The sequence below is a fragment of the Melopsittacus undulatus genome, chromosome 6 (genome assembly GCF_012275295.1).
Source record: "Melopsittacus undulatus isolate bMelUnd1 chromosome 6, bMelUnd1.mat.Z, whole genome shotgun sequence".
Classification (NCBI taxonomy): domain Eukaryota; kingdom Metazoa; phylum Chordata; class Aves; order Psittaciformes; family Psittaculidae; genus Melopsittacus; species Melopsittacus undulatus.
The window spans coordinates 73,132,342-73,152,829 of NC_047532.1; the positions used below are offsets into that span (position 1 = coordinate 73,132,342).

The 20,488-nt window shown below is 53.1% G+C and overlaps 1 protein-coding gene across 1 annotated transcript in view; it reads left to right on the forward strand.

Moving 5' to 3' along the window:
* Positions 1-20,488, forward strand: part of MID2 (midline 2) — a 64,828-nt gene that overhangs the window by 33,098 nt on the left and 11,242 nt on the right. The window contains exons 3-4 of the mRNA XM_005143576.3: positions 15,324-15,419; positions 19,145-19,252. Of these exons, the coding sequence (XP_005143633.1) occupies positions 15,324-15,419; positions 19,145-19,252 (204 nt within the window). The remainder of the gene's footprint in view (positions 1-15,323; positions 15,420-19,144; positions 19,253-20,488) is intronic.

Below are 20,488 nucleotides of genomic sequence, written 5' to 3' on the forward strand. Positions count from 1 at the left end.
ACCTGCATTCTGATCTTTCTCTTCTTTACCAGCACGTGCTGCTCTGGGAGGAGATGAACATCTCTGCTGGTGGAGGACATGTCCCAGGGAGGAGGGCTGCGGTTTCTGGGAATATATGAACGAATCTGTGTCCTTAGTCCCACAGTCCATTTGCATCAGCAATGGACCCTTTTGAAATAACTTCTGGGTCCTTTCCCTGTCTGAGTTTGCCTCAAGGAGATGCAGAGTCTCTGTGTATAATTAAGGGACAAAGGAGTTTGCTGGCAGTGATGAGGGTGGAGCTGAGAAAGCTATAACAGTTTTAGCCATGTATTGCTGAGAAGGGAGGTGTGTCGGGATGTAGCTGTTCCTTTTCCCTCAGGGATGCTGTGGCTCTTTGGCTTTGTTTCTTCCCTGCATAGAAAACCCAGCAGCTTCATTGTTGGTGTTGGAAGGAGGAGGTCAGTCCCCCTGCCCAGACGCTGTTCTGTTGTTGGTGCTGGAGGGAGCAGGTCAATCTCACTGCTCAGCAGCAGCGAGTTACAAAATGGGGGGCACAGCCTGAGCTCTCGGTGCAGTGACAGACCAAGCTCATCCCAAGCATTCCCGTGGGATGTGAGGCTTGGACCTGCTTTGAAGCTTTATTTATGGAAGCACAGGAGCCTTCTCCCTCAGTTCCTCTGCTCACAGCTGGGGCCGAGGGCAGGGCAAGCACACGGCAGTGTGCCATGACCTCTCCACGTGGCTGGTGCTGTGACAGACCGTGCGTGGTGCTCAGAGGGATGCGCTGCTATTCCCAGTGCAAAACTTGTTCGTCTTTTCTGTCTAAAATGGGACGGGACAGGAAGAATCAGAATCCTCCATGGCCAGCGTTTTCCTGTCCAGATCCAGAGGTCTGTGTGCAGCCTGGCTCAGCGTGCTCCCACAAGGGACTCTGCCTGGCAGCATCCAACCGCTGCAGGATAAAAGGTAGTGAAAGGAATGGCTTGGAAAGAATTTAAATCCAAGTCATGCCCGACCAGGGAGTTTATCTTTCACATTATCCACAGCTGAGCTTTGTTTAACCTTGGATAATTCTTCTTGGGTAAGCAAGAAGGCCCCTCAAACCTACAGCAGTATCTGTTAGTGAGCTTATGTAGTGCTCAAGATCCGCTTTCCAAACCACTGTAATGGAAAAACAGAAATGCAATGTTAATTGGGCTGGATTCAGAGCCCATGACAAGGCCTCTTACAGAAGATGTATGCTCACAGCTGAACTTGCCAACACATACATTAGCAGTGTCAGAGGGAACAAAAAGTTCCCGTTTAGCAAAGATTAGCTTCTAAAGAATGATGAGGGGACCAGGAAGAAAAATAAGGGAAAGAAAAGAACACGAGATAAAGGTTTTCCGAGTAACCCTCTTTGTGGAGGACTCTGCCAGGAAGATCAATGCGGTGGGTTTATTTCTGTGCCTTGACACTGCTAAATTCTGAAAGGGTCTTTTGACCCATTGGTGAATGTGCAGGAAGAGGCTGCTGGGGATGAGGAGCTGGGGCTGGGCAGGATTTCACAATGGTAACACAAGAGCTGCCTCAGCAAGCACCTTGATGGCCTCATCTGATGGGATCCTGGGCTCGCATTCTGGTGGCAAAGGGTGGGAGAGGCGAGGCTGTGATTTTGCTGGATGTGCAAGCCCCCCATATTTCTCCCATGTGCAGAGTCCTACCAGGTCCTCTTGTCTGCTTCTAACCTTCCTCCAGGAGCTACTGCAGGAGCGTCTGGGCTTGCTTGACCCCCCTCTCCATGCCCATCATGGTTTGGGAGCAAGCCCAAAACCTGGGAAACCAGGATGCTCTGTGGCAGCTCCCTGTGTTGCTCCTGTGCTTCCCACCAAAGTCAGGTGAAGCTCTGGCCATCCTGGTCTCCAGTGGGACCATGGCAGGGGCAGAGTGCCACCCATGGAAGTGCTTATCCCAGTCACCTGGGGGTTTTGGGAAGCCCACTGTTGGCAAGGAGAGGGGATGCGAGAGCCTCAGCTCCATGTCAGACGCAGCCTCCCAGGGCTGGTTTGTGTGTTACTCTGGGACTCTGCAGGGAGGCTCAGAGCTGAGTCAGACCCACTCTGAGAGCTGGCAGCGAGAACGTGGGGGTGCAGGAGAGCCCATGCGCTGTGTGCTGCTTTTCTGAAGCTCTTGGGATTTTCCAGCCGGTCTCATGGCTCCTTCAGGCTCTGACTCACCGAGACTGAACACTGCTGCTTGGCAGCCACTGGTTCCTCATCCTGGAGCTGCTGTCCACTGGTGCTCCCGCATCCATCAATGCTTGTTCCTGTGCCTGCTGATGCTGACTCCCATATCCATCAATGCTTGTTCCTGTGGCCAACTGATGCTTGCTTCCATATTAACTGATGCTCGTTCCTGTGCCCATTGATGCTCGCTCACATATTCATCAATGCTTGTTCCCATGCCTGCTGATGCTTGCTACCATACCCATCAATGCTTGTTCCCATGCCTGCCGATGCTTGCTCCCATATCCATCAATGGATATATCCCATGGGCGCTGCAGCGGCTCCCAGCCCTGGGTGTTTGCGTGGCTCTCCCAACTGAGGAGACATCTGCTCAAGGCGTCGCTCAATCCATGCTGGAAAACCATGTGCTTGGGGAGAGGGTTTAAGCTCTTGGTGTTGTTGTGTTGTGTCAGCCCCACTGCAGCTCCAGGCTCAGGGGTTCAATCTGTGGTGATTCCAGAAGCTCACCTGCTCCTTGGTTGACACTTGTCCATGTCGCACCACTTCAGCAGCTGTATTTGAAGGCTCTGCCTTGCTGCTGGTAGCTCTGTTACAGCCGTCCATCACACAGCAGGCATTTGCCTCCCTACAAAGGCACTTCCCTCTCCAGGATGCAAACAGTCTGCAGCAGCATGTGCTGCTCAGTGAGTCGCTGATGCTGCTGCTTTCCTCTATGAGCTGGTGTTTCCAGTTACTTCACCAAATCACAGCTCTGCAGGGTCCATTTCAGTGTAAAGGCTGAAATGGGCTGTGGGCTCTGCAAGTTATGGGCTGGTTTTGTTCCCATGTTTTGCCAGTGATGTGGTTGTACCAGAGAACAGGGCTGGAGGAAGGCAGAGGTGAGCACCAGTTATGACTGCAGGTAAAATAAATCTGGGTGCCTCCTCTATGGATGAGCTCCCCTGATTTGCAGAGACTAGTCTCACTTGATGCTGTGTCCCATGGGCCTGGTGCTGTTGTCCCACCCCATTGGCTTTCCCTTCAAGCAAGGAGGAGGAAAGGGAATATTTCCTTTCCTTATTATCAGAAGCAGACAGTTTTTTTCTGAGGAGGGAACAAGGGCTGTCAGGAGCTCTACACTTCACTGGTGCAGTTCTAGGCAGCTGAAGTGGGTTTTGGCACAACCAGTTATCCCTGTTTGTGGCCTGAAGGCCAGGGTGGTTCTTCCTCACCGCCTTTTCCAGATGGAACGTTTGAAAAGTCTGTCTTTGGTGGGTTTTGGCTTTTCACCTTGAGGTGGGATGTCAGAAGAGTCCCTTTGACAGCATGGAGTGGGTTGGGAGGTCGGGGTGAGCTGGCTGCCATGGGGTCTGCATTTATAGAACCACACAGCAGTGTATGTTGAAGGGACCTTAAAGCTCATCCAGTTCCAACCCCTGCCACAGGCAGGGACACCTTCCACTAGAGCAGGTTGCTCCAAGCCCCTGTGTCCAACCTGGCCTTGAACACTGCCAGGGATGGGGCAGCCACAGCTTCTCTGGGCAGCCTGAGATACGTGGGGAGATCTATGGGGCTGGCTGAAGACAAGGCTGGGCGCATGGCCTCTGTATGCAGCCTGATCAATGTGCTGGTTTCAGGTGCTCTGGGGCATCCGTGTCCCCATCCCTCGGGCAGCACAAGCTGGGGGGGTGGCTTGCCAGGGCTAGAGCTCATTTCTGCAAGAAGGAAAACCTGCCCGGATTCTTTCCCTGCTGCCTGTTCATGTCAGATGTAAGAGCTGGTGTGGGACCAGTGCCGAGACCTGTGGATAAGTAGAAGGGGAGGTGTTCTGCAGCCTGGGTGGCGCTCATGGGGTTGCCCAGGGGTGCACCAGGTTCGTAATGCAGCATCCCCTGAGCATCTCCAGTGCCACCCACTGTGGCAGCCCAAAGGCTGCATGGGAAAAGGGGGTTCCCAGTCAACGCTAAGACCCTGGCTGCAGGAGGAATGCCAAAAGCACCATCTGTCCTGTTGCTTAGTGATGGTTTTGGTGACTTTTTGGTAGGTTTAGGCATTTTGTTTGCTTTTACAGCAGCAAAACAGCAAGGGATGGGACTCTGGTGCTCGCATCTGCACAACAGGTTAAAATCTTCTTGCAGTGTAGCCCTGATGAAGTCAGTGCGTTTGCCCCGGGGCTAAGTTTGTACTGACTGCTGTGCCTCTATCTCAGCATCTCCAGCTCTGGTTTTCACAGTCTCACTGTGCCTTACATAAGCAACAAATCAGCCAAGATAAGCCCCGTCCCGGGCAGCTGGCTGGCGCTCTGTCTCTGCTTCCAAGAAACCCGAGGCTTTCATGTGCTGCTGCCAGAGAGGTGGGAAAGTTTGTTCAGTGAAGGCAAGTCCCACACAAAGGGAATGTGGGAAGATGTTTTTTAGACAGCAGCTCCATGGGCTTTACACCCATGCCCCTTCTCTCCAGCTCATCTGAGTCTTTCCAAACAAATCTGCTCTGCAAGGAAAAGTGTGGAGGAGAGTCAGAGATGAGAGGCTGGTCCCCATCCAGACCACCTTGGTGCTGGGGGCTGCACTCCCTGCAGCCGTGTCACCTAACGCAGCAGCCAGGAGGCAGGAGACAGCTGCAGAGGAGAGGTTCAGTCTCCACACCTTGTGTGGAGCTCTGGGGAGCTGCTGCCATCCTGAGCAGGAAGGAGCCTCACTGAGGGGTAGATCAGACCCCCAGAATGTTCCGCTGCTCTCTGTGACAGCCTCAGTGCCTGAGCACGAGGTAAGGTTTTGGGATGTCTTTCAGAACCTGATGCTGATGTTTTGTGACAATTAATCTTGCTATTTATATCGCTATAATTAGCTCCGTTATTAATGTTATCAAGGCACCACAGTGCTAATTACATGTCTGCTTAACATGTGCTATCAGAGCTGTTTAAAATCCAATGTAATTCTGCTTGACATTATCCCCACCATTAGCGTTATTTGTTGTGTGCTGCAGAAGATAATGTGATGCTCCTAATCACTGGGATACCCACCGGGCACTGTCCCGCCAGGCCAAGCTGTTGAGAACAATGACACAAAGTGGTGCAGCCTTCCCAGGGCTGTTTCCCTGTGAACTGTTAATTTTGGGTCCCTTGTCTCTCAGGCTCTCCCTTGGAAGGTGGGGAGCCCTTGGGGAATCCTGTCCCTGAGAACAAAGTGGACCTCAAGCCAGTGAGGTTCCCATTTGCTCCCCATGTGCCTCCCCTCAGGGGGTTTCACCCCTGCCACGTCTGAACATCATCCTGTTCCAATGCCAAAAACAGGGTTTTGCAGATCTAACTGTGGAGTGAGGTGTCCCTACATCTGTTTCAGGACCAAAACAGTGGTCTGAGCATCAAGGTTTGTTTCCAGGAGGTTGCTGCAGTGCTCATTGCAAGACTCTACAAGCTGTCTGATTCTTTCCCTTGTGCATGTCTCCTGTGGCTTCACCTCTTGGGAAGCCACATGCCGGGAGGGCTCTTGGGGAACCCTTATTTTTTCTTCTCTCCCCCGCAAGCAGACACCCTCCTCAGGACAATGAGCTGAGAGCCAGAGGCCATGAGCATCCTTATCCATCCACTGCATGGGGCCAGACTGCCCATGCTGCTCACCCATCCAGCTCTGGAGGTGTTAAACTGAGATGAAGGCTTCATACAGGATTGATCTTTGAGCCCCTCACGCTGCTGCTCAGGCCCCAGCCTGCTCCTCCTGTGCCACAAACTCCCATTGCTTCTACTGCAGAGATGGGGGGAAGGAAAATAAGCTCCCGAGCGTGCGCAGGAGCAATGGGGAATTAAATCCCTGCTGCTGAAGTGTTTGATCATCTCCTTTGATGCTCAGTGCTGGGAGCTGAGGTTTTCAGGGCATGCTGGGAGAGGGAAGGCACCAAACACGAGCTCTGTATTTCATTACCCATCACTTGCAGCTGTCTCCAGCACGAGACCCTGAGAAAGGGAGCAGGCAGCAGGAAGGGGCAGGAGCACCTCTGGGCTGGGGAGTGAATATTGACACAGCTTTGGTGATGCTGCTGTGCCCCGTGCTGGGTCTGGTGCTTCTGTCTGCCAAGCCTGGGGGTGCTGAGCCTGGTCCCATTGGTGGGATGTGTCCCAGACGTAGGATGGGAGATGGATGTCACAGCCCCAGAGCAGGCAGCTCCTGCCCCACCATGGCTGTATGATAACCCTTCTTCAGCTGCAGTGTCTAGGATGAGGCTTAGCTGCGGGCAGAGGTTTTTGGGGACTTGGGATGTGCCAAGCTGCATCTCCTCCCTTTGGGCTACCCTCTGAGCTCTTCCCCTTGGGGTGACCTGCTGCTCTCCCCATCCTTGTTCATGGACCAGGCACTGTCCTCTTCCTAACCCCTTGTCCCACTGCCTCCCAGGGGCAGCCTCTGCCCCCAAGCACAGGCCATCAGGTGTCCAACACTGCTCTGTCCGTGTCAGACCTGCCTGTGTCAGCTCCTGGCCAGAGGGACCAGCAAAAATAAGGGAGAGAAAAGAGCTGGTGAGGACAATAAGAGCTCCCACTGCAGGGAGGGTGAGGGACCACATCCATGTGCTTAGTGGGACCAACAGGCAGGCTGGAGGATAAGCCATCTGCAGACAGAATTGATGCATCTGATTGCCAATTAATACTTCAGATTAAAACCATGTTCCTCAGTGTTTTGGCTCAGTAAAGCTGAACCTGGGGTCGTGGTTGTAACACGAGTCAAGCCCCCTTGAACTGATTTCTCTCCTGGCATTTGTCATCGACCTCTGATGCTGGATCCTTCTGATCTCTGCAGAGTTCAATATGTTTTCTGCAGTGATTGGAAATGCAGGAGCTTTCGCTTCGCTTTCAGGCTAATTTGGTATTTGTAATTCAAAACATATCTCCCCGGTGTTTAGGCGTGAACTCTGCTTCTAATGCATTTGATGCATTTCACAGTCAGTTTCATAACAGCTGAATCTAAACACTGCTGTGCAGAGCAGGCAGGCAGGGAAGGGTGGCACAGGGACCCTCCTGTAGCGTCATTGCTGTTTGCTTGAGCCTTGCTGCTTTGGTCTGGGAGGTGTGATAGGAATGGAATGAAATAATCGGGGGATTTTGATAATGGGGTTTTTGTCCATTATCTGCCCGGTGAAGGTCACAAAGAATCTTCCTTATTGCTGGATGGAAACCTGATGTCGCCAGGGAATGTCTGATCTCCATGGATTTCTCCCAAGCACTTCCTTTAACTTTCTGTGGAGTGAGAATTTCATCTCTCGTTTCTGCAGCAGCAGCTCAAGTATTTGTTCAGTGCAGGTACCAGTTTGTACTTAAACATGTGTAAATGACCTGTCAAATTCCAGGTTTCCTCCATGCAGCCTCAGGTTGGGCTTTTGAGCTCTTTGGTTGATACTATTAACCTGGAAAGACCTTTCAGGTCTCAAACTGTGTGCTGCCAATGGCCCAGGGGGTGACTGTACCTCCTTGGGATCCATCACAGTCTCCTCAGCTGTTGGTTGAGTTTAAAATGCTGACAAGGGCTGATACAGTCCCCAGTGGTTTATAACCTTACTGCAACCCGACTGAGGAAGGGATCTCAGGCTCTGCACTGCTTGTCAGCCAGTTGGGAAATGAGATCAGTATCTTGATAATGCTTCCTCCCATGTCACTGCACCCTGCAGTTGCTGGAGGGTAAATGCAAGAAAGCTCTCGCTAATGAAGCTTTCTTGGTTGTGAATCAGAGCTCTGGGCGCTGAGGGGACGGGTGTCTTCAGCCAGAGCTGCTCAGGAAATGGCCAGCAAAGTGCTCAGCCTCTCTGGTAGAACCCAGATGGTTCAGGAATCTGTTTGTTGATGCTCTTTTGGTTAGTTTGTCCTTTTCTTCCTTTAATAATTGATCCTAGGCGTTATCAGTGACAGTCTCCTGCTATTGCAATGCTTCACCTGTGCCTGAGAGCAGGATTTGCCAGGCTTCTTTCCCTGGAAATCCCATCTCTGCATGCGAGCCTCACATACCCCTAGGAGTATTCTGAAGGGCTCTCCACAGCCATACCATTATCTGCAGCAAGGAGTTAACATAATTGCACTGCCATTAGTGGACTCATGCAGGCTCATGATCACTGGAATGAGTCTCTTCTCACCTTCCCTTCCTTTCCAGGGCAGCTTCTAAGTGTAACTTGTACATTGTTCTTTAACATGTGCTCCTGAAAATCCTTCAAAGGACATGTCTTCTGTTCCACCAGTCGGTTCTTCCACTAGGATATACATATTTATGGGAGTGAAGCTGCCATTTCTCTATTTTATACTTCGAAAGTAGTTTTGTTCACTTTTGCCTTCAAAGACAGTAGCAGTGGGGCACTGCTAGCTGCAATCCTGCTCATGTTTCATGTCTCACAGTCCTCCTTCAACTGTAGCTCAGCTTTGCAGGGCATGTTTCCTTGTGGTATGATCTATTATGGCCTTGTGTTGTCGTTAGCTTTGCCCTCTGGTTATTCCTTCGCATTCAGAAGGGTGCATCCAGATGCTCACTGTGTTCTGGTTCCTAACCCTTCCTCCATGCCCAAGGTTAATCCACATTCCAGGCTGTGTTTTTTTGCCTGCCTGCTGGAGTCTCTGCCTTCCCAGGGTTGTGTCCATAACTCTGCCTAACCCTGACCCAGGTGTTGGGTGGGTTTCTCCCTGCAACCAAGGTGGGTTCACCTTGGGTGTCTTTAAAGCCCCGAGTATCTCAGGAAGGAACCCACACTGCTGCCAGCACACGAATCCTCTGTCCCCATGCAGGGACCTGCAGCAGCGTCAATGAGAAGTGAAAGGGGCTTGTTCCTTGCAGCCTCCAAAGAGCTTTCACAGAAAGTCATCAGGCTGTTGCTTTTCTGGCTGAATGAAGTGGGGTTTCAGGGAAGGAGATGGACACGTGCTGTGGCTGCGTCAGCACCTTGAGGTCCTGGGACGGAGAAGGCATGTGGTAAATCACTTAGTTTTGAAGGTTCCCATCCTTTGAGGGGTATTTTTCTAACTGTGACTTGTTAAGGAGGAAGAGCTTTGAAATGACCTTAAGCTGTTTTAAATGACCTTAAAGAGTTTTGGATAGTTTTGGGTTAGTTTGCGCTTCCCAGCTTGGAGTTGCACCTGCTGGAGATGCACCTGAGCCAATCCACCCAATGTCCTTTCTCATCAGTGGAGAGAGAGCTGCATCTGAGGCACAGTTTGCTCAGCTCCTCAAAGGGAGCTCAGAACCCAAAAGGACTGAATGACGAAGAATAAGGGCTGAAGGTGGCATCTGCAGTGTCTTTCTGGTTTTGTAACTGTGGCAGGATAAAACAGGATCGTTATTAATGGCTTCTTATCCTGACTGATGGGGCTACTCAGGGATGCAGGGATGCGGGTGATGCTTGATTCCCGTGGGGACAGCAGAGCTGCTGGGGATACCCAGAGCAGCACATCAGAAAATGACCTCTCTAGACCTGAAACTGGTTTGGAAGAACCAGAGACTGCTCACAAGAGGAAAATTCCTGCACAAAGGCATTGCTTGGAGCAGGGGAGATTCGCTCCTCCTGCTCTGTCTTGTTAAAGGAATAAATATAAGCAGTGGAAGGTACACAGATAAGCCCAGGACTCACCACAGTCCAGGAATTCTTACAGCAAATGTAGCAAGTTTAATAAGATGTCTGAAAATCACATTCTTTTAAACTGGGAAGCAGGCAGCCTGAAGTGGGGAGGGGAGACTCGCAGTGCTGAAGTAGGGCAGCTCAAACAAGCAGGTAATGGTTACATGGCTTCAGGAATGAAAACGGGCTCGTCACAGCCAGGATGAAATTCATAAAATATTTAAACATTTTCCAACACTGCTGCAGGAATCCTGACGCCATCCAGGAGGAGGGAACTGCTTTGGGAAGATGAAAGGATGTAACTGCAAAGGACCTCAATAAGCTGTGTGTCTGTGCAGGAGGGTTTGTTAGGAAACGTGCTGCAGCACCTCAGTAGCTGCCCTTTGCAGCTCAGCTGGTTTAGGCTGGAAGCTGAGGGAAGCAGCTGGCACTGGAGACAGGGATGAGAGATGTGGACCACTGAGTTGTGCTGGCAGCACTGCTCTCCTCCAAGTGATGGACACTGCAGTACTTTGGTCCTTGGGTGTTTTTCTTGTCATAGCTGACTTGGAAATTAAAGCTTTTTGGTATCAACAATAACCTCTTCTGATTTCTTGATGTGTTTGTAACTGTTAGAGTGTTGGAGGATTGTCACAGTGCTGAGCTGGAGTGGCCAGAAAGGAATTGTCCTGGCTGTGGCCAGCCCTCCAGCATGGCAGCATTCCATGGACCATCCTGACATCCAGCGTGCAAGCTGAGTTGCCTACGGGCAGTTCCTGGTTTCTCCTCCAGGTTCTAGGACAAGGCTCACACAAGGCACAGGCTGCCCATGCTGTGCTTTGGCGGGTGGGTTCTCCCCTCTGCACTACAGTCTCACTGCTGGAGCCTTTGCACCATGTGATGACTTAGGAGAAGGGCCGACTGCCCCATGGCAGGGAGGGATGTCAGCTGCCTCATCCCCATTTTTCTTCTCATTTTACCCGGGAGAATGGATCAATGTGGCTTGCCAGGGAACAGCTCGTTCCCTGGGATACACTGTGGTGTGGACAAGCTCCAGCAGCAAGAGGTTATCCATCACCAGCGAGCCCTTCCCCTACTGACTGCAGTGGGGAGCACCACTCCTGCCAAGGACTCGCAGGTGCTGGGGCTCTTGCAGCATCTCTCCCTGAAGGAATGTTTTCTGAAGCAGAGCCCCTCTTTCTGTGAATGGTGCAGCGACAGAAAGAAAAAAGAAGAGAGGTGTAAGTTCTTGAGATGCACGCGAGCAGCCAGACAGCAAAACCTGCCAAAACGATGCTTCAGACAGAGTCTGCAAGTAATCAGCAGCATTGGAGGAATGACTGCATTAAACTACTCTGTTTAATTTTCCTCACCCTTGGAGCTGTGTGCGGGACAGCTCTGATTTACAGGAGAATCAGCATGTGCTCTCCTCCCCGCTCCTCAGCTTCCCTGTCTGCAGGAGCAGAAACATGTTGTCATGTTCTCGGGAACATGGAGCGAGGTGCTGGGAGGAAGCAAGTGCAACCCAGGGCTGCTCCTGCTGACTGGCAGCGAGTGGTACCCATGGCTGGTTTTCCTTTTGTTTCTTCAGTTGAGAAACCCGATGTACCTCGAGATATCTGACTCTGGGTGCATCCATGTGGCTTGGTGGATGTTGGAATCTCAGCCATGGTTGAGGATGTGCCTCAGGTGTGTCCCCATGGTACACAGGGAGAGGGAGCGATGCTCCATCAGGAGCTGCTTGAGGAGCATGGTGGGTTTTGTGAAGGTGTGTAGGTGGAGTGATGCAATGAGAAGGGCCCTAACAAAGCTGCTACACCTCAGTAAAAGGTCCAGGAGGTGTTTTGGAGCCTTCAGACCTTTGTGGTGCAATACTCTGGGTCACGTCAGTGTTACAGGTCTCTTGTCCAGCAGCTTCCTGCCCCAGGAGCTGTGATCCTGCTGATGGAACCCGTGTTCCACTGTCAGCAGGGAGGGCCCATGGTCGGTGCCTCACCGCCACGGAGTGGCACTGGGGAAGGGAGGGAGGGAAGTGGAGCCAGACAGGGCAAGCACTGCAGGGGTTTGCCAGGAGATTGGGAAGCGTGAGCAGGAGCAGGGGTGTTTTGCCTTGGAAGAGGTGCCTGTTTCCCAGTGGCTCCGCAGTGCAGTGGCCAGCAGGATGTGGTTTCCTGGGAGGTACGAAGCGGGTGTTGAGAGAGGATGTGACGTGTCCTCTCATTCAAGTGCCTCTTCACTCTGCTACAGGATTTTCCAGCTGGCTCCTGATCATGTGTAAACCCAACAGGCTGCTGGAACTCCTTGCGAGCGATGCCAGCTCAGTTCCCTCCTCCAGCCCTTCCTGCCAAAAACCCCAGCTTGTCTGAAGCCACTGAAGGAGAGGAATTTCCTGAGGAGGATGAACAAGCTGTTCTCAGTCCCATGTTGCTGCAGGGGAGGGTTACTCAGGGCTTGTTGTTCATGGCCACGGGTTAGTGACAGGGAGCAGGAGCAGCCTGGCTGCCCCCCCAGTTCTCATTCAGGGGGAGCCTGGTAAGAGAAGCCCCTTGGCAGCCTTTCCAAAAGGAACAAGGGCTTGAGACTGGGGCTGGAGCATCCCGGGACATCCTGGTCCTGTCCCTCTCTACCCAGGCAATACCCTGTAGCCTGGGAAGCAGGTGGAAGGTCTCCCCTCTGGGGGAAGGTGAGGTGTGTGCAACACGGCTGGCACAGGAGGGCTGGCACCCTGGGTCTTGTGTTACTGCCCATGAGGCTCGGTGTGCATCCTCCGCCATCCCACCAGTGGCTGCCTTTCCCTCCCCTGCTCCTTGTGGTGAGCTGGTGTGTGATGGTGGGCACCCAGGGACACGTTGTCCTGCTGCTCTGCATTTCACAGCTGGTTTGACTTGTATGCGTGTGCGCCTGTACGAGGGGTTATGGATACACATGTGGTTTGTGTTTGTGGTACACGGTGGGAGCTGGGCAGGGACTTGCTTCTATTGAAAGCAGTTACAAATTAACAAGGGCAGTGGAAAAAGCCTAAATAAATCACGGAAAGTAAATGCTCAGTTTTGGAAGCCTTTGCATGAAGATGAATGTGGAAAGCTGGTTGTGTAACAGGGCAGAATCACATGAGACCCTTCCTGGCTCTCTCGCCTGTCAGGTTGCAAGAGAGCATCAGCATAGAACAGCAGCAGCAGCAGCAACAGCAGGTCGTCGTGCAACCAATGCCCTGTGTGCTCCCACGGCAAGGCTTTCCCCAGGCACTCCAGGTTCTCCTGTCCCACTCCAGGAGTTCCCTCTGCTGAAGGAGAGCTGCTGGCTACAGACAGAAAATCTGTCTGTGGTTCAGCTGCTTGTTTGGTATTTGGAGGAAAAGGAAAATCGAGTTGTGGCACGTCACACACATGACTAAATAGAACATGAAGCTCAGCACTTGCCCATCTGTGCTGTGCTACTCAGCTCATTTAACTGGGCCCTGAATGTGTTTTTGTGCATCCAGTCACCAGCAGGTAAACGAATTGCAGCCCCTGAGCTGCCTGTCAGAGCTGCTGAGGAGGGATGGGTCCTGAAGGGGGATTTGGGAGCTGTATGGGAAGCACCTCATCCTAGGCAGGACTCAGCTGCTTCCCATGGGGACTCTTGTGTCCATGCACTCTCCATCCCTGGTCCTGCTCTCGCTAGTGAAGCACCAATGCCTTCTTCTCAAGGATACGGTGGAGTTTCCTTTTCCTCCCTTTTTCTCTCTTCTCTTCTCACTGGTAGAGCAATCATCTTGTCTGTACTTCAGGCCAGAATGTGGGGAAATTATGAACATGTTATAATGCAATTAAAAAACAACCTCTATAACTGTGGTAATTTATATGTACCTACAGAAAACCCAGCTGCTGTAATCAGAGCTTCTGCTGCATTTCAGTTGCTTTAGCAAATCAAATAGAAGGAAATGGTTCCATCTGTGTGTTCATGTGGGCTCGCAGCAGCCAGAGGTGCAGCCAGGTTTTGTGCTGGAGATATCACTAGTGTGGGTCAGCCCCTGCCTCAGCACTGCTCACTGGAGGATGGGTGCTCAGGGGCAGTCTGTGGGTGCTGATGGACAGGGAGGAGCGATGCTGTCCCTGGCAGGCATGGGATGCTGCGGGTATGTGCTGGGCTCATGCCCTTCAAAACACGCATCTCGAGTTCATGCCCCCTGCACAGCAGCCCTGGAACATGGAAGCAGATCCGCTGCCATTTGAGAGCTGCACCTTCAGTGCAGTGGGGGGGGGCTGAGGGGGTGATCAGCAAGTGAGGTGTTCGGTGCCTGCGTCTGGCTGTGTTTGATAATACTGAGCTGTAGGGAGAGGGTGGCAGGAGCCGCCAGCAGCTGCTGCTTCATTATCAACACCACACTGTCACGCAGAACACTTCCTCTTAATGAAGGCACCCGGGGTTTTACTCCATTTTCCAGCCTGCTCCCGCCTGCTGCCTCACCCGCCACTGGCTGCAGTCTGCAGCGCTGCAAACAAGCCTGGGCTATTTTGGGAGCCAGTGGTTTTTCAGGAATGAGCACTCTGCCCTTGCTCCAGGACTGTGATCCAAGTTGTCTTGGCTAACTAGCCCCCAAATTAGCTGTGGTGCTGGGCCTGCTGCAGCCACGGTGAACGTCTCGGACAGCAGTTTCCAGCCAAAGATGAAGGAAGCACCGCAGGGATCCTTTTCCAGCCCTGATGTTTAAAATATTAATAGGATATCATTTTCCCAACAAGAGCTGCAACAGGTTCTGAGTGCTTGTTATAAAGCATTTCCTCTTAGTGGAACCACATATTTTAATGGAAATGTGTTGTCCCTTAAATTATTGATATCCAGATGAACATTGGTCCACTGTGGGTCTGCAGGTATCAACAGCTTCTCCAGCAGGCCCTTTCTCCTGTTCTGCTCCAGTACAGCAGCCTGCAGTGAGGTCTGGCAGGAGCTGCCCTAGCCCCATCCAGAGCTGCCGCATTGCTCCCTCTGCCCATCCCTGCATTGCTCTGGCAGGGACAGTTTGCAGAGGAGAGAGATGCCTCTCCCGTGGTTCATTAGGATCTTGTCCCCCTTCCCTACCATATGCGATTCAGTAAGGAAGCAGGATGAGATCTGTGGATGACGGAAACAGCCATGCTGGCTTCTTCCTGGGCAGGAACCTGGGGAGCAGCGTGTTTGGTCTCCCCCCATTGTCAGAGGGTTTGGCAGAAGTGAGTGGTCTAAGAACATTTTTGAGATATTGAAGATACTCCTGGTGTTATTCCAGCTCACCATGAAGTTTTTCAGGGAGCACAGGAGACGCTTGGTTTTGCTGCATGAAAGAGCACAGCCCTGGCTCCTCCAACAGCCCCAGAGGAGCAGCAAAGGGCAGACACCCCACTGTCACCTCCCCAGGGCCACCGCAGTGTCAAGCACTCACACAGCTCACCAGGAGCTGACAGGAAACCCGAGCTATTATTCCAGAGTTATTCCAGTTGTGGCTCCCTCGGGGGGCACATGGAGTGGGAAATGATCGCAGCTGGGGCACTGGGACAGGGGGTCCTGTCTCTGCTGACCTGTTTGCTTTTTCTCTTCCTCCTCTCCCGGTTCTCGCAGCAAACTCTGGAGACAAACCTCACCAACCTGGTGAAGCGCAACAGTGAACTGGAGAACCAGATGGCCAAGCTCATACAGATCTGCCAGCAAGTGGAGGTTGGTGAGAGTGGTCAGGGGCTGAGGGGGGTGATGGGGAAGCTGCACCAGCAGGAATGGCAGATGCACAGCACTGCTCCTGTGTCCTTTCTCAGGAGCTGCCCTGGGGATGGAGGTGAGCGTGGTGGGAAGCATCCCTGATGCCAAGGTGTGACAGGAGGCTGATGGAGGATGTGGGGATGCTTCCAGGGGTTTCATGGTCTGAAGGAGAGGGAGGTGTGACTGAGAGCCACTGGGAAGATGCATCAGCCACTGGGATCTCACTTCCAGTGCTCTGAGGGGAGGGAAAAAGGTGGGTTTGGCTGTTCCCAGGCTATAACCCTGCTTCTGTATTACGGGGCAGTGGCTGTAATTTTCACACACCTCCCATGTACTTTCTGGGCTGTCCCACCCTGGACCCTCCCCACAGGCTGGTGTGGGGCCGGTGCAGCACTGTTCCTCGCTGAACCTCACTGTTAAAGCTGTTTTCCTCATCTCTAACTCAGTCTCTGTTCGGGGTCAGGCTCCTCATGTGGCAGTGTGGGCAGACTGACTTGTCCCCAGTGCCCTGGCTCAGGCAGGGACATTGTCTCTATCCCCAGCAGCTTCCCCTTGCAAGACAAGGCTGGTCCCAGACTTTCTGCCTGTTTGCAGCAGCCAGAATTTCCACTTCCTATCCTCTTCCCAAACACATGCACTCGCCCTCCTCCCTGCTGCCAGGCAGCGGTTGCCATCTCTCCTGCCTGAGCCCGGCATTCCGCAGTGGAATAGCAATGCTCAAGCTTAAATCGGCAGCGAGGGGGAAAGCTTTGTGAAGAGGATTACAGCAAGCACTAGCAGGAGAGAAGAGATCACCCGTAATCCTGCTGAGGAGAGGGGCTCTGCTGACCTTGCTGCTTTCACCACTTGATCTGTAAGCGCTCTGTGTTCCTGGTGTGCAATCAGGCATCTCTTGTTTGCATTGTGCCACAGCCTGATGCTGCATCTTGGCTGCGGCCCCAGTGCTGGGAGTTCAGAAGTGATGCTCTGCTTAGAAAGCACTCAAGAGGAGGAAGATGCTTCACACCTTGCTGCTGTTTCAAAGTGCACGTACCAATTAATGGCAAATTAATTTGCAGCTCTGTTTGCTGAAGTGGAACACAAGAGAGGCTGTCACAAGCAGGGTTGTTTTAATGGGCTGCTGGTGTTTTCTGGTTGATAAATTAAGCAGCAGTTCCTTGAGCTGGCACCTTCACAAAGGATAAAGAACAGAACTTCCTGACCTGGCACTGCTGGCGAAGCATTGGCTGCCTCCTCCCAGCAGGTCTAGGGGGACTGTGGTACACAGATAGCAAGCAGGTGTCCAGCAGGAAGAGAGGGAGCCAGAATGTCCCTCCATAGCCCTGGTGACCTTCAGCAGCACTCACTGCTCTTAAAGGTCATGCTTTGACTGTGTGACCCAAGTGGGGATGGAGCAGGGATGCATGTGGATGTCCTTCCAAATCTCCTCCTCTGGATCCAGCTCCAGCATCTTGTGGACTGACTTGCTGATGTTTCTTTCTAATTCTGGAAGTTTCAGGCCCCCAGGCTGCCATTTCCTCCGTAGTTTTGGAGTTTTCAGCTTTGTCAGTCACTCTGCTTAAAATAACGGTTGAAATTCATTTCTCAGCCTTACTAAATATGCAGCCCTGCCCTTCAGAGAGCACACTGAAGTGTGAAGTAGAAAATATCTCTGCCCCTCCACACTTCCCTTGGAGGCTGCATGGCGGGAATTGTGCTTTGGAGCTATCTGGGGACACTGTGCATAAGCAGACACGTGCGATCCCAACACCCTGCCCATGTCCAGTGTAAGTCCCACACGATGTCCAAGGGACTGTGACACCGGCACCCTGAGGTGCAGAGGCAGGAAGCCAGCCCCTGGAGAAGGGTGTCATGGGAGTCCTCATACATGGAGCCTGGGAGGAGTGACCCCTTAGGGATGGTGCATGGGGCTGCTGTGGAGAGAGGGCAAAGGGAGCACATCCTGTGATGGAAATCAGGACCATAATGAGCAGGTAGCAGCCCTGCAAGGAGCCTGAAGCACCAGGGTGGGTACTTCAGCACCCTGGCGTCCTGTCACAGGGGATAGAAGTTACTGCCCTCACTCTGCTGCACAGAGCTGGCCTGGTGCATGTCCCCTGGACCCTGTGGATGGCTTTGGGGTAGGCTGGGTTCCCCCACTCCATCTCGGAGCTGGGTTCCCACTGCCTGTGTGAGGAGGAGGAGGAGGTTTGTCTGTGCCGAGTCCCACCTCAGGCTGCAGGGATGTTCCTCATCCCTCTGCGAGCTGCAGCGCCCATCTTCAGGTTTAAGTTTAACCATTGCTTTTTGCTGTAGGGGTGTATTGTCCCTAGCACATTCCCACACATACTTTGAGAAGAGTGAAATATTTTTTCCCCCACTCTTTATGTCTAAGAGCTCTTTTGTGCCCAGCTTTCCTGCAGCCAGCACATGCTGAGAATTCACCTCAAATGCGGCATTTACCTGCTATGGGAACTGGTTCATCCTAATGAAAAGTGCTTTGGGCACTTGACTAAGCCATGCTAGCCTGAAATCCCTGCTCCATGCTCTGCCAGCCCGGTGGGGCTGGGACCGTGGCCTTCGATGCTTCTTTGTGGAGAGGAGGCAGCTGAGAAGGGGCTGTGGTGGGCTTTGTGCCCCCATCTGCCATCAGCCTCAGAGCATGGGTGCTGGCTGAGCTGCAGAGCCCTGGCCCTGGGTGGGTTTTCAGCTTTGGGGTTAATGGAAGCAGGGACCCTGGGTCTCAGCCTGGCTCCTGCCGAAGGATCTCCCCCGCACTTCTCCTCTGGGATCTTTGTACCCAGATCTCCCTCCTGATGGCCACAGCAAACACTGGGGCTGCAGACACAGCCCTGGTCTGTGCTCTGGGAGGGTTGGGTGATGCGACCTCTGCTGCACGCAGGGGTGAGTGTGCTGCCAGCATCGCCTGTGACAGCCGGGTGGCAAGGCAGCACAGATTGCTGCAGGCTCCAGCCCCTGATCTCGTCCCCCCTCCACAGCAGATGGGGCAGATCCTGCTCTGTTTTCCTGCTAGAGCTGTCCTCGCAGCCCATCGGCTGTCTCCCACTTCGGAGTTGCATAAGCTGCTGGCCAGGTTTAAAAAAAGCTCTTGTACGGAATGTGTTTTAACTCTGGGCTGCCTTCAGACTTCCCCACTGCTTCACGCAGCTCCGAGGGCATGCAATGAAGACAGCTTATTCTTGTCCTCTAATGCACTGGTGGGTTTGAGTGACAGGGCTAGAACCCATTCTGTCAAGTGTATCCCCCCAAGGATGCTGGTCTGTCCTGGAGGCAGATGCCTGAAACCTCTGCCTGTGCTGTGCTGAGCATGCCAAAACACGCAGGGAGATGGGGATGTTCCTGAGCCTCTGGTGCTGGGGCTGGCCGGTAGTGCACAGGCTTTGTTGGGAAGCGATGGAGCTGTGACTGGGGCTGAGCCTGGCTCCTGCAGCCGGTGCCCCAGGCAGGGGCAGTACCTGTGGAGGAGCCTGAGCACAGCCCCACCACCAGCACTGACCTTGAGTGTGCAGAGAGGAGGGACTCACACCCTTCTCCAGTCTTCTTCCTTCCTCCAGCTGGATGCAGGAGAGCGTGGAGGATACCTATTGCATGTCCCCTGGTCTGAGCTGGCGAAGCTGCGGGGCTGCTGGGCTCAGGGATGAGTATGTCCCTCCTAACAGCACATGTGCTTTTGCTGCCCTGGCCAGGTGAACACAGCCATGCATGAGGCCAAGCTGATGGAGGAGTGTGACGAGCTCATGGAGATCATCCGCCAGCGCAAGCAGGTCATTGCTGTCAAGATCAAGGAGACAAAGGTAAGGAGAGCTGAGGAGCTTGAACCATGGTTCCAGGGTCCCCTCTTGTGCCCATGTGGCTGGTATGTCCCAGCAGCACACACACACAGGGGCTGACAGCAGCTCATTGCCTTGGTGTGGAGGAGCTGAGCTGCTCTGGGCAGCCGTTGGTGTGAGCTCCCCCACGGATGGGGCACGGGTCCTGGTGTCCCCTCCTGCTGTCCGCAGGGCTCCCCTGCCAAGGACAAGGCACGTGCTTGGAGTGGCCGGAGGATGCAGGGCGCATTGATGAACGTGACAAATGGTGCAGTGCTTGGATCAGGCCAGACATTTCCTCAGGGCTTTTCTAACTCTGCAGTGCTAATAGGATATAGTGGAATTAATGCTGAAGGGCCACCCGAGCCCTGCACTGCAGGTGAGGGAGAGGCACATGCTCTGCATTGCAGCACTTCTCAGCCCTTTCTTCTGGAGGGGGAAGATGTTAGGACCCTTCTCCAGTAGTTCTGGCTTTTCCCAGTGGTTTGCATGTGATGGGCAGAGACTGGAGGGACAGGACAGAGGGACAGGCTGTAGTTCTGAGTTTACAGTGAGTGTGGTCAAGCCCTTTGCCTTTCATGCTGAGCTCAGAGGTGCATCAGGCTCCAGCTCTGCGTCCATCACTTGCTGAGAGCTGAGCTGGGGAGCAGCATCACCCCACGTACACCAGTGAAGGTTTGGGAGCGGGTTGTGCTGCAAGTGCGAGAGCAGCACGATGCTTGGACCCCTCAGCTGAGGTGGAAGCTCCGGAATGCTGCTTTTATCCCAGCCACCTCAGGAACATATTTTATGTAATGGTGCCTTCTGCTGGTCCATCTGTCTGTCTGCCTCTCATTTCCCACCTTGCCCCTTACCATGTTCTGGCCACGTTGTCCAGTTTCAGCCGTGCTTGGCAGGGAGCAGGAAGGCTCAGATGTTTTCCTACAAACTGACAGCTGGGTGGAGGAGAGGCCCTGATGAGGGCCCAAACCCACACGCAGAACAGTGCTCGGCTGCTTATAGCCAGGGTCAGAGCTGCAAGCTTGTGGCCATGTAGCTGCAAACTCAGCACTGGACCAGTGGCAAGTGGACATGGGAATGGTGGTACTGGGTGTACTGCGAACGGGATTGGGTCTGATTTCCAAAAATTAACCATGACACCAGGTAACTTCAGACACCTGGAAGCTGGAATGAGCCTTTTTGCTGGTGAAGTCAGGCTGGGGATGTTAAAGTGTGGGTCTG